The 14,374-nt window shown below is 45.0% G+C and overlaps 1 protein-coding gene across 1 annotated transcript in view; it reads left to right on the plus strand.

The window, feature by feature from the left end:
- The window catches only part of COL19A1 (collagen type XIX alpha 1 chain), a 320,803-nt gene that overhangs the window by 283,521 nt on the left and 22,908 nt on the right, over positions 1-14,374 (plus strand). Inside the window, exons 43-44 of the mRNA XM_084624334.1 lie at positions 2,199-2,234; positions 2,613-2,657. Coding sequence (XP_084480460.1) covers positions 2,199-2,234; positions 2,613-2,657 — 81 coding nt within the window. The remainder of the gene's footprint in view (positions 1-2,198; positions 2,235-2,612; positions 2,658-14,374) is intronic.

Here is a 14,374-nt window from a genome sequence, read left to right on the forward strand (position 1 = left end):
TTAAATATATATACATGCATTGTGGCTTTTGAGTCTTGGGGTTCACTTGGATCTTATTATTCTCTTATAATTGCTTGACTCTAGAAAAGCACTAGATATCACAAGACTCACAATAAAATTGCAAGAGTTAGCAACACTGTACAGTAGTTTTATGTCACATATTAATCTAATAATACAGTTGTCACCAGTGGCTAATGCTGCATTTGTGCTCACGAGCCCAAGAGCAGACAGAGTCAGAGTGAGAGGTGCAGGTTCATTGAACATCTCTTTAAACCCTACAAATTCAGCCATAAAGTAACAAAACTCTAATAGCAATATTTAAATTGCAGTCTAACAGGGAGGAGTAATTGTAAAAATATTGTGTGTGTGTTTTGTTAGGGTTATATTTTCTTTCTTTAACGTAGAAACAGATTTTATTCCTCTTGGCATTGCAGTCAATACAGGTATAATGGATGAGCTGGCCTCCCTGTTACTTTAGCACCTCATTAACAAAATATTTTGAGCTAAGCTCTGATTCAGAATCTTTATAAGTGGTCAGGTTGGTAGAAAGAATATGGCTGGGTTTTGAGAGCCTAGGCTGAGTCTGATGGGCTGGCATTTATAACTAAGAATATCATTTTTTAAATTGGGCAATGTGGAAGTAAGTGAGCAAGGTTATAAAACCTGTATAGAACCTGTACTTATTCTACTTTACTTTCTTCCACGTCAAATTTACCCAGTTTAAAACGTCTTCTGAAACTCTACATTCATTAATGCAGCCCCAAAGCTGTAGTAGTGACTGCCATTGCCACTGGGGATAAAATTTAGGAGATCTCCAGAGAGAGAGAGAGAAATCTATTCCTCATCTCCCTCAGCATGATCCCGCTCCCTGCCTCAGTCAATTTACTGTATGAGCAAATGCATAGTCCTCAAGGAATTGCATTTATAGTGTGCAAGGAAAATACTCTCCATGTGCATATTCCTCAAATTCTTCCTTCTCACTCAGCAGAACCACACTGATTCTGCTGCATCTGGGGCCCTCTGTGACTGTGTGGAGAGGGCTCTGTATTTATCACAAACTTAATTCAAATATTTCCGGGTTATTTAGAACAATGGGCACTTAGGTTGGTTTATAGCTTTACCTTCAACTTCCCTTTTCATCTGTTCTCTGAAATGTTGCAGCAATTAAGGGCCAATAGCTACAATAAGAGCAATGTGTGCCATATGTTAGTGCATGTGTAGAATTGGGAACATTTGCATTCAGTTCCATATCCATGTTGTGGAAAACAAGTCACACCATCTGTTTGGTTCAAACAGTCTGAGGTCTTTTATTGAATACAAGTATGCAGGGAGAGGGAAACAGAGATGGTCACACATAGGTACCACCCTGGTCTCTCTCTGTCCTGCCCCTATAATACCAGTCTTATATAGGTTACAAATCCAAGCCAAATGATACATTTCCTTATTTTTATCACTCAAGCATTGTTAGTAAAGCCTTATAAGGAGATAAAATAAAACTGTTTCATAATTAGTACTGTGCTGATGCACTTTGTTATTATCAAGATCTGCGGTTTGATTGTGGCAGCGTCTTATCTAAGGGCTTTTGCAGGGTTGCGGGGGGATTGCATATAATGGACAGCTAGGAACTTTTGGCCCTTTAGCTTTTTTCTAGCTAGAGGTTGGACTAGTCCGTTATCCGGGTCAAATGCCACTGCCCAGCATACGCAAATGCTTAGCTTAAGCTAAGTCTTACAGGATGCAGGCCTGTAGGCCTCTTGCATTACCGCTCTTGCCTATGTTGCATATAGTGCATAGATCTTGCCGCAGACTGGGATTGGATAGGGTCAACAATAATTTTCCCCCACATCCATAAAACCGACTCTGACTTGCAGAATTCCAAATTCAGTTGTCTTTCAAAATTGCATCATCATAGAATAAAGTGTTGACTAAGATGTTATTTTACCTCCTCATCTCCAATCTAGCATGTTGTGGCAGTGCAGTTTAAGCTCAAACTTTCTTGTCCGTCACATCTTCCAGCTCTTTACACTTGACTTCAGCCGTCACCAAAACACAAACGTCTGACTCAGCTATTTATCTTTACAAATATTTATTAGTGCCATCACAGATCTAAAAGTTTTTCTTGCCTGTTTCTTATTTTTTAACGCATTTATTTACCTGCGGTTATAGTAAATTGTTAAAACATAGTTTTCTCTTTATAGGGAATAAATGGAAAAGATGGATTGCCAGGACCTCAGGTAGGAAAACATAATTTGGAATGGTTTCAGAGTAGCAGCCGTATTAGTCTGTATTCGCAAAAAGAAAAGGGGTACTTGTGGCACCTTAGAGACTAACAAATTTATTTGAGCATAAGCTTTCGTGAGCTACAGCTCACTTTATCAGATGCATCTGATAAAGTGAGCTGTAGCTCACGAAAGCTTATGCTCAAATAAATTTGTTAGTCTCTAAGGTGCCACAAGTACTCCTTTTATAATTTGGAATGTTAATATATTTCATATTTCACAGGTAATGTAACTGTTGGTCCTAGACAATTACTTTCAGCTGTGTTAATAAATTAATGTATAATCAAGTTGTTAAGCAAGGTATGTTACATTTTCAAAAAAAATTATTTTCAGGGTCAGATGGGAAGAGCAGGTGACAGAGGTCCCAAAGGAGAACGTGTAAGTCTTGGTGTAATAATCCTTTCTAGTATATACCATTATTTGACTTTGCACTTTGGAGAACATCCAGATGTCTGTCTAATATACTTTTAAATCTTTGAGACAAAAGCAACAAATATTTTTTGTGAGAACTCTATAAGTGTTGGCTTTTAGGTCGTGAGAAGTTCAGGACCAGAGGCCCCCCTGAATTGGGGAACTAGAATTTTAGAGGAAAAATTCAGCATTTGTGAAGAAAAAAGGTTTGTAACATTTTTTCCCAGCAAAGATGGCCTTGACAATATAAATCAATCACTAGGTTGGAAAGGAACAAGCAGCGAAGCTCTACTGCAGCAATGGGCAGTTGAGGGAGCAATAAAGGTTCCCCCCTTCACTCCCCAGGAACCCAGCACACACATATGTTTTATATAAAATGATTCAGTTAAGTCTGAGTCAGGCAGTCAAGAAATCATCTCAGTTAGGCAGCCCCGTGCATAGCAGTGTGATTATCGTGCCCTGGAATCAGTTATATTTTGGGGAGGTGACAAAAAATTATTTTGCAGGCTCACCCAAAAATGCTAGTTCTAGTTCTGTCTCCATCAGTAGTTCTCCACTGGTGATGTGTGTCTGTTCCTCAGAAATAAAGCCCCACAATTGCAGTGTAACATCATCATCAACACATTTTAGTTGGAGAATCAGAAAATCCTGTCCCTAGGGTGGGAATGGCGAACTGCGGCCACTTGGAACTGCGGGGGACTGTGCCTGCGGACGGTCAACGTCAGCAAAATGACTTGCAGCCCACAATCAGATTACCCTGATGGACCAGAGGTTGTCCCCCACTGCCCTAGGGTAACTTGTGAGGAGGAACTAAAGATTATAATGTGGAGAAAGAATGAAGTTTGTGTCATTTTTAAAACATTTTCCGCCTGTGTGGATTAACATTTTGCAATTTTCTATTCTCGCCTTTAAAAATAAAGGACCCAAATGAAACTTATGAGCCACCTTCTTATTAAACATTCCACTATCTACAGTGTTATATTACTATACCTTGACCTTTACGGTGTTCTTTAATTTTATTGATTCTCCATACAATTAGTATCCTTTGAGATAAAGGAAACGGCCACCCAAACAAAGGTTGGACACTAAAACATACATTGGGTGCCCTTACAACTTTTCTGACTCTTTGAAAGTGTCAACTAGTTCTAGCAGTACTTAAATATAATTGACGGGATTCTGAGCAGCGTGGCTGCATTGGGGCAGAGGAGCCCACAAGAAGCAGCTTCAGCTTCACCATTCTGCACAGTAGACATTCCTGTGCTGCGTACACTCTGCTACTAAGGAGTAAGATGCTAAAAAGAGGGGGGGGGGGTCATGGCCCTTGCTCCTCTCTGCACCAGAGTTGGACTCTGACACTAGGGGGAGAAATCAGTTCCATCCTAGCGGATGGAGTAGATTGTATACCTTTGCCCACAAAAAAGCCCAGGAGCAATTATGCCTGCCTCTGCTGCTCTTCTTGGAGCACAACTTATCTCCGTGTGCACTGTGTGGAAGAGCCGTACTTAAAACATTCATTCACTTTTTAGAGATAATGATGGTTCCAGTGGTACTTGCCATTTTAATTATAAAGAACCTCTCATAATCTTGTAAAACAGAAGGACCGTGAATGCACCCACTGTACTTCTGTGTTTACACAATGAGGATGAAATTAGCCTCCTCTCTTGGAATCGCTTTTTCAAATTCTGCAGTTGATCTGCAAACACTAGTCCCATTGATGTCAACTGGAGATTAGTATGTGGAACAATTGCAGAATGTACAATAGAAGTCTGCATTGCAGATAAGAGATCCGCAGTGCCAATTGGAGAGGAGAAATTTAGTTGGAGTTAGGTATTAAAGCCCTGCTCCTGTAAGAGAGATTGCAATGATTACAGAAAATAGCACAAGTCAGTTCATTCTTGCAACTGCCTCCCTTGATTTCTCTCATTCCTAGCACCAATATACCTTCTTCAGGTTGAGAGCAGCTGTAATGATTATAAAATAAGAGAAGCATTAATCCTTCAAGGGCAGAATGAAAAGGAGAAAATGTTTATAGTGTTGAGGATTTCATATCTGAGGATTTGTAGAGTCCAGTTTGAGAAGGAATGGGACCAAGGTGGGTGCATGTAGGCTGAGATAACCGTACATTCACCTTAGGTGATTAGACACTGCAATGATAGGTACTTTATAAATGGCATACAACTTGAGATGGCACTGGATGGCATTTATAAATCCTAATGACTAAGTCACTTCATCTGGCTCTGTCATCTGATTTGACTCATGCACCCAGACCAGAACCATGTTGGCATCCTGTGAAATAACCAGGTTTTTTTTTAAAAAAAATGCTATTTCAGGACTTCAGTAATTTTTTGATGTAATTTTATTGGTAGAACTTCAGAATCACTTTTTTTATTAAGTTAGAATATGCCCAGTATAGTATTTTTAAATTGCTGTGGTATTATTAAAATACTGTAGACTCCCAGAAGTGCTTCTATCAGATCACCTGTGCCCTGCAATAGAACCTTTGTCAAAGAGAAATCAGCATTTCTAAATTTTTTGGTGAAACCCTTATCCAGGCTTAAACTACTTAATTCTAAACCAGTAAAATGGTAATTATATATATATTTGTGTCACTGAAACTCTTAAATCAGGCTTCTTGTAAATCTACTTTATTTCAGGTTCCTATTTTGTTCATAGTCTAATTTGAATTCATAATGATGGCAAAGCAGAATTGGGTCTGTTGAAGTTTCTTCCAGGCCCAACTTCAATCTAAAAAAGAGAAATCATACCGATGGTTATTCTTCCAGCTTTCAGTACACTCACTCCAGAACAGGATTTTCTCATCAGTCTCATTTTAGAATGCTTCTCTGGCATTCAGTTTGCCAAGGAAAAACTAGTACATTGCGCCTGATCCTTCAGTCCTTATTCAAGCAGAACTCCCATTAGAATCAGGAAGGAGCCCATTTTATGAAGATTGTAGGAGATCTGTATCTGGGGATGACATCAGGATCCTTCCCCTACTTTAGATTTTTCAAGATGCTCCAGTCGTTTCCTGTATGCTTTAGGAAGTCTGCAAGAGAGAAGCCCTCTCCTATAAATCTTAGATGCTTCGTACTTGAGAAAGCACTTTTGTCTCCACTCTCTGCAGAGCTCCTAAACTGCATCAGCGCTGGGCTTCTTCAGCCACATCCTTCAAAGCAGGCATAATCCTTTTCCTAGTCTCTTCCCCATCTTACAAGTTCCACAATGACTGAGACAAGGATTCCACTGGAACCTTCATTGCATTTATTATTTATTAGTAGCATCTGGGCAACTAGCCATGGACCAGGACCCCACAGTTTTCTGTGCTGTTAAATACTTGCACACCTTACAAAGGTGAATTAGCTGGATTAATTATGCATGTGCAGCAAAGCCGCCTTCAGATGTATTATATTGTTTTCACCCAAAAATACAATACGCATGCTCAGTAGACTTCCATGAGAACCTAAATGGTTGCAAATTAATGTGCTTCAGTAATACTGACAGAGAAGCTGTCTAAAAAACGTCATGTTAATGTATTCTCTGAATACATAGCTATAAGAGAATGTTATTGTGCCACTCTGATGTCTTAAATGTGCACTACTGTTAGCAGTTTGGGACAGGTTACATTGATAGATTGGTGACAGGTTTCAGAGCGGTAGGCATGTTAGTCTGTATCAGCAAAAACAATGAGGAGTCCTTGTCGCACCTTAGAGACTAACATATTTATTTGGGCATAAGCTTTTGTGGGCTAGAACCCACTTCAACAGATGCATGGAGTGGAAAATACAGGAGCGGGTATAAATACACGAAAAGATGGGAGTTGCCTTACCAAGTGTGAGGTCAGTCTAATGAGACAATTCAATTAACAGTAGGATACCAAGGGAGGAAAAATAACCTTTGTAGTGGTAATGAGAGTGGCCCATTTCAAACAGTTGACAAGAAGTTGTGAGTAACAGTAGGGGGAAATTAGGTTTAGGTTTTGTAATGACCCAACCACTCCAAGTCTTTATTCAGGCCTAATGCGATGGTGTCCAGTTTGCAAATTAATTCCAGTTCTGTAGTTTCACGTTGGAGTTTGTTTTTGAAGTTGTTTTGTTGAAGAATTGCCACTTTTAGGCCTGTTTTTGAGTGACCAGGGAGATTGACGTGTTCTACTGGTTTTTTAATGTTATAATTCCTGATGTCAGATTTGTGTCCATTTATTCCTTTGCGAAGAGAATACAACAAAAGTTATTTTCCCCCCTTAGCATCCTACTGTTAATTGAATTGTCTCATTAGACTGACCTCACACTTGGTAAGGCAACTCCCATCTTTTTATGTATTTATACCTGCTCCTATATTTTCCACTCCATGCATCTTATGAAGTGAGTTCTAGCCCACGAAAGCTTATGCCCAGATTAATTTGTTAGTCTCTAAGGTGCCACCATTGGGTGGTGAGGTTACAGGGTTTGGGGATTCTTCTTCGAGTGCTTGCTCATGTCGATTCCATTCTAGGTGTGCGCACACCCACGAGTGCGGCTGTCGGAGATATTTGCCTTAGTGGTACCCGTAGGGTCAGCTGTGGCACCCTCTAGAGTGCAGCGCTCATGCCGCAGTATATTAGGCATCACCAGCCCATGCCCTCTCAGTTCCTTCTTACCGCCTATGGCGGTCAGTCAGAGCGCCTCTCTTGCTTGACAAGAGCTAGAAGTTTTCGTCTCTTGGACTTCAGGCCTTCGGGCCTCTTGTACATTGTTGATAGTGTTAAGTAGTTGTTAAGTGTTAGATAGTTAGGGTCACAGCGGGGACCTTGCCCCAGACGGGGCATGCCGCGGGCTCCTGAGTTTAAGCCCTGCTCGGACTACAGCAGGACTGTGCCTGTGGGTGACCACAATAACAGCTGCCTTAAGTGCTTGGGGGAGTCACACATCAAGTAGCATTGCTGGATCTGCAAGAACTTTCAGCCCCACACCCAAAAGGAGAAGGATATTCACCTCAGGGCTCTCCAGATGGAGTTTGCCCTCTGTCCGGCTTCCGAGCCTTTCACGCAGGCCGCACCGAGTGCCCCAGTCTTCATGCACAGTGCACCTGGCTCTTCCCAGCACTGTTCGCCATTGCCAGTATCAAAGAAAAGGCTAAAAAGCTGTCTCTAGCACCGAGCAAGAAGGGCCAGGGGTCATCCAGCAAAGGGCCCAGGTCCGCCTGCCACCCTTCTCCGGAGCCACGCAAGCGTGCCTCTACGACTGGGGCTCGTAGCCCCCTTAAAGTTCCACCACCGACTCCTAAGAGCGGTATGGGACCCACAACCCTGCCTGCACCATCGTCATCCCAAGCCCAGGCACTGAGAGAGCTCAGGTCTCCACCTTGGTGCTTCAGGAACAGGCTAAGGCTCACCGAGAAGGCAAGCCTGCCGCTAAGACCCCTCAAGGGGCGTGGGAGCACCGGCAGTCACCAGACAAGAAACATCGATCTCCACTGCATAGAGAATCCAGAGACAGGTACCAATCTCGTCTTCGGTCACCCTGACTCTCCTCCCGGTCTCCTTGGCACTACTGTCTGGTACAGGGTCGATGCTCCCCATACTATGACCAACATCATTCACCCTCTCACTGATCTACCTCTAGACGTTGGTCCCAATTGTCGGCACCATGGGAATGCTGCCCATCTTATTGCTGGTTTCCATGACACCGGTCCCCCCAACACTGATCTCCCCAACACCAGGACCACACTCCCCGATACAGTCACTGGTCAATTAAGCCTGGCCAGCAATCACTGGTAGCTCTGACCAGTAAACAGACTCAGGCATTGACAGCTCCTCCCTGGTAACTAGAAGGTTGTTCCTCTGGCACAGAGGCTCAGTTCAGCCCATCGCCCAGTCTCAACGACAGGATTGGGCCCCGCAGGACCTTCCTGGGCTAGCCCCCCGGAAGACTTTAGAGAACATCAAGCCTTTCTGTGGTGGGTGGCCGAGAACTTGGGGCTTAAGGTGCAGAGATGACTGAGCATCCTTTTCAATGTCCTCTCAGCCTCCACGCCTGCCTGGGACGCCCTGCCCATACACGACGGGATCCTCAAGATTTCCAAGTCACTGTGGCAGATTCCATCCTCAGTCCTGCTCACCACAAAATGGGCCGAGAAAAAATATTTTGTGCCAACCAAAGATTTTGAGTACCTTTATACCCACCCACTCCCGGGCTCGCTGGTTGTGTCTGCAGCCAACGAAAAGTACAAGCAGGTTCCCACTGCCTCTACTCTCAAAAATAAAGAAGCCAAAAATCTCTATTTATTTGGCAGAAAAAATTATTCAAAAGCTAGCCTACAATTCTGGGTGGTGAACCATCAGGTCCTGCTGGGCCAATACAATTTTGATCTTTGCGACAGTCTTAAAAAGTTCCAGGATTCCTTCCTGAGGGTCAGGCTCAGGAGTTTGGCACCCTGGTTAAGGAAGGTACCACGGCAGCCAAATGTTCCCTGCAGATGGCATGGGACTCAGCAGCGAGGGTGGTCGCATTGGCTGTGGTCATGCGACTCAGCTTCTGGCTCCAGACGGCGGGCCTCTCCCAGGAGATGCAGGCCTCAATTCAGGACCTCCTCATTGACGGAGTTGGGCTGTTCTCTGATCAGATGGATGCCAGGCTACACGGGTTGAAGGACACTACGGCTACCCTTCGCTCGTTGGGCATGCATACCCCACAGTCTGCCAGAAAGCCATTCTGGCCTCCGCTGCCGTCGAGACCTTGGCAAGTCCATCAGGGATCTGTAAGAAGAAGGGACGCTGAGTTTAGCCATCACCTCCCTTCTTCCTCCCACTCACTTGCCAAGCCCAGACCCGCTAAGTACCTGAGGGGCCAAAAGTGGTTGTTTTGAAGGTGTGTTCGGTAGCGATGCCCCAATCATCCAGACGGATTCTGCCCATCCTTTCCTCAACTGCCTTTCTCCCTACCGCTCAACCTGGTCACGGGTTATGTCAGACCACTGGGTCCTGGACACAGTAGCTCGAGGCTATACCCTGCAGTTTTTGGAAACCTCTCCTTCCTGCCCCTTGCTTCCCCATCCCTCTTCAGGGACCCCTCTCACAAACAACTCCTGGTTCGGTAAGTCAACAGGCTCCTGGAGTTGGAGGCTGTGGAGGTGGTTCCTCAGGAAATAGAAGGAAGAGGATTCTACTCCCGATACTGCCTAATTCCAAAGGCCAAGCGGGGCCTCAGACCCATCCTGGACCTACGTGGCCTCAACAAGTCTCTCAGGAAGTTGAAGTTCCGCATGGTCTCCCTGGCCTCCATTATTCCCTCTCTGATCTGGGGGACTGGTATGCCGCTCTCAATTTAAAGGATACTTACTTCCATGTCTCCATATTCCCAGGACACAGACATTTCCTGCTTTTCATAGTGGTCGGGCGTCACTTCTAGTTCACAGTGCTACCCTTTGGCCTGTCCTCGGCCACCAGGGTGTTCATGAAATGCTTGATGCCAGGAGCAGCTTACTTCAGATGTTTGGGGGTCCAGATCTTTCCATCCCTCGACGAATGGCTCATCCAGGCCAGGTCTCCGGAGCAGATGCAAAGAAACCTCGATCTGGTGCACTCCACCTGCAGCAACCTGGGCCTGTTAATAAACATAGAAAAGTCCATGGTAACGCCAGTCCCACAAATAGAGTTTATCGGAGCAGTTCTCGACACCACACGAGCCAGGGTCATCTTTCTGGAAGCACGCTTTCAGGCCACATTAGATCTCATTGTCCACGTAAGGAGGCATCCGATCACCACGGCCCACACAGCTGATGGGCCACATGGCAGCATGCACATACGTGGTCAGTCGTGCCCAGCTTCATCTGCAACCCCTGCAGACATGGCTGACAATGGTTTACATTCCCAGCAGACACCCCCTGGACCGAGTGGTCACGGTACCGAACCACGTCCTCTTGTCCATGGACTGGTGGCTGGACCCCAAGTCAGTGCTGCAGGGAGTTCCCTTTGTGTCCCCATCACCATAGCTCACCAGGGTCTTGGACGCGTCGGTCCTGGGCTGGAGGGCCCACCTGGGTAAGCTCAACACCCAGGGTCACTGGCTGCAGTATAATATAGCCCTTCATATCAACGTCAGGGAGCTCAAGGTGGTGCGCCTGGCCTGTCAGGCCTTCTTGCCCCACCTGAGAGGCAAGGTGGTGCAGGTTCTCACAGACAATTTTGCGTGTGGCATGCCATCCATCTGGTGGCCGCCCACCTACCTCCATGGTCAGGAACGCTGATGTATGCCTTTCCGCCCATGCCGTTTATCCACAGCGTCCTGCTAAAGGTAAAGCAAGACAAAGCATCTGTCATCCTCATAGCCCTGGCCTTGCCAGGACTGGTTCGGCATGCTGCTGAGTCTTTCGGTGACTGACCTGCTGCAGTTACCTCTCCAGCCAGATCTGCTGTCCCAGAACCACAGCAATCTGCTGCAACCAAACCTGGCATTGCTGCACCTGATGGTGTGGCTGCTGCATGGCTAAGTACAGAAGAACAGAGGGCCGCCACATGGTCGTCCATTCATACGTTCACATCACACTATGTGTTGACCCGGCAGGCTCAAGATGACGCTGGCTTTGGCAGATCAGTGCTACAAGCTCCCACGACGGTGCACTCTGAGCCCGCCTCCATTGATACTGCTTGCAAGTCACCTAGAATGGAATCGACACAAGCAAGCACTCGAAGAAGAAAAACGGTTACCTACCTTTCATCACTGTTGTTCTTCAAGATGTGTTGCTCATGTCCATTCCATTACCCAGCCTCCTGCCCCTCTGTCGGAGTTGTCAGCAAGAAGGAACTGAGAGGGTGTCGGCTGGCAGCGCCTGATATACCATGGCATGAGCGCGGAACTCTACAGGGCGCCACAGCCGGCCGTACGGGAACCACTAAGACAAAAATCTCTGACGGCCGGCATGTGGGCACGCACACAATTAGAATGGAATGGACATGAGCAACACATCTCGAAGAACAACAGTTACAAAAGGTAGGTAACTGGGGGGTTTTTTTGCAGTTACAGCCTTTCCACAGTTCATTATGTCTGCACACTTACCAACGACAATTTAAACCCCAGTCAGAAATTCATTATGATTTCAATTAATTCAGTAAAATATCACAAATCACAAGGGTCTTTATACTGAAGCTCTAATTATAGTGATTAATAAGCTCTAACTCATTGGAAATCAGAGATTTGGTCAAATGACTGATAAAAAGAGATCTCTAACAGTACATCCTTCCCTTTCTCTGTGTCCTTTTTATCATGCAGTCTTTAAGTATGTGTTCTTACTCCTACAATGTACAGTTACAATTTTACTGTGAGTGAGTAATACTTCAAACTTCTGTATAGTTAACCAGTACTTCATTGTATTGCAGTCTATTAATCCATCTAATAAACTTGTTTACTTTACTCTTATTACTGTACATTAAGGATTTCATCCAAAAAAGTTAATAAATTCTTTGTTCTAGTCGCTTCCAATAGTGTAACTTAACATTAACTTTAAGTGGTTCAGCAAGGAGAGTCAGTGACCCTTAAGGGCCATCAGTTGTTCATTAGCAGTCCAAATGCATGACTTGCTGCATTCTGTTCCACAGCTTAAGTTCAGCAGACTAATAACAAATATATTCAGTCATTTTTAAAGATGTAATTCCTTCATACAAAACAAATCAAGTGACGTCTCAGCCAGAAACACAAGACCTGATGAAAGCTGTTGCTGGCTGAAACATTGACCTTTGATTTGTTTTGTTTTCAGGGAAGTAAATCGTTAAAAACAAAAAGAAAAGGAGTACTTGTGGCACCTTAGAGACTAACAAATTTATTTGAGCATAAGCTTTCATGAGCTACAGCTCACTTCATCGGATACAACTTCTTCTATCTGCTATTATTTTGATGAATTGAAACTGTGGAACACACCAAGTCCAGAAAAACATATGCACTTAATTTCTTATAGTTTTACCATCAAGGTCAAATACCAAATCTGTTCAAATGTCTACTGTATTTCTTTTCTCTAATTTGTGCCTGGTATATTAAGTCTATATATTCCTTATTACAGTATCATGACAATGGCACATAAATACCCCACTGATTTATTATCAACTGACTCAGTAGAAACTGTAAAAAGAAAAGGAGTACTTGTGGCACCTTAGAGACTAACAAATTTATTTGAGCATAAGCTTTCGTGAGCTACAGCTCACTTCATCGGATGCATTCAGTCACACAACATTATGCAAATCACTGAATTTAGCCTTATGGAGTGGAAATCTATCAACTTCATGAAAAAACTCATACAGATACAGACAGACATCATCTTCCTTTCCAAATGCAAACAGATGGACATCATACCAAAAGGACTGAAGGTAAAAAATCCATTCTGACAGCTTGTGCCACACGCTCTCAAAGAAAGTGCAGAACCACCTTATCAACATCCTCTACAGCAAACAGGGAAAGATTAAAGAATGAGCTTTCAAAACTGGATACTCTCATAAAAAACCAACCTTCCACACAACATTATGCAAAGTAGAAACTGTGTTGCTATGATATATTTCTTTCCCTTCCCTTTTTGTGTGCACTAGAGCAGAAGTGGCCAAAATATGGCCTATGGGACAAATGCAGCCCACAGAGTTCTGCAATGCATCATATGGCTACACTCAGTTTAATAGGGAGGAATGTTCCATTGAGAACACAAGTCAAATTCCAGTGCAGCTCCCATTTAGGCACAGCTTGTAGATACTTGCGGTACTGAATGCTAATTCGTATTCAACTCCCCTTAACATTTCATTGAACTACTAGCATTTAGCAATTTTTTTCTCTTTACAGTATAACTCCTGTTAGCCTATTTATATGTATCTTGTATCCCTTCTACCCTGTTTCATGTGTTACCCTCTACAGCAGGGGTGGGCAAACTTTTTGGCCTGAGGGCCACATCAGGAAATAGAAACTGTATGGCGGGCCATGAATGCTCACAAATTTGGGGTTAGGGTGCGGGAGGGGGTGAGGGCTCTGGTTGGGGGTGTGGGCTCTGGGGTGGGACTGGGGAAGAGGAGTTTGGGGTGTAGGAGGGTGCTCTGGGCTGGGACCGAGGAATTTGGAGGGCGTGAGGGGGATCAGGAGTGTGGGAAGGGATGCAGGTTCCGGCTGGGGGTGCAGGCTCTGGGGATGAGAGGTTTGGGGTGCAGCAGGGTGCTCCGTGCTGGGATCGAGGGGTTTGGAGAGCGGGAGGGGGATCAGGGCTTGGGCAGGGGGTTGGGCCATGGGGAGAGGCTCAGGCGTGCAGGCTCCGAGCGGCGCTTACTTCAAGCGGCTCCCAGAAGCAGTGGCATGTCCCTTCTCGGGCCCCTACACATGGAGCGGGGCCATGCGGCTGCTTCTGGGAGCCACGTGGTGCGGCCCCCAACCCTGCACCCCAGAGCAGGGCCGTGCCACGGCTTCCGGGAGCCGTGTGGTGCGGCCCCCGCCCCGGTGCCCCAGGAGGGGCTTGTGGACCGGCTTAAAACGGCTCATGGGTCGGATCCGGCCCGCAGGCCGTAGTTTGCCCACCCCTGCTCTACAACCTGCTGCTATTAGGGTCTGCTGTAAGTCTTCACTAGAGAGAGAGAGGAAGGTTAGGCTTTCTGTGGTTCTAGTCGTTCAATAGTTTGACCTGATCCCATGTGATTTTAGGCAAGTCATTCAGTCTCTGTGGGCCTTAGATCCCCAAAATCAAATGTG

The sequence above is a fragment of the Lepidochelys olivacea genome (genome assembly GCF_965140295.1).
Source record: "Lepidochelys olivacea isolate rLepOli2 genome assembly, chromosome: 3".
Lineage (NCBI taxonomy): Eukaryota > Metazoa > Chordata > Testudines > Cheloniidae > Lepidochelys > Lepidochelys olivacea.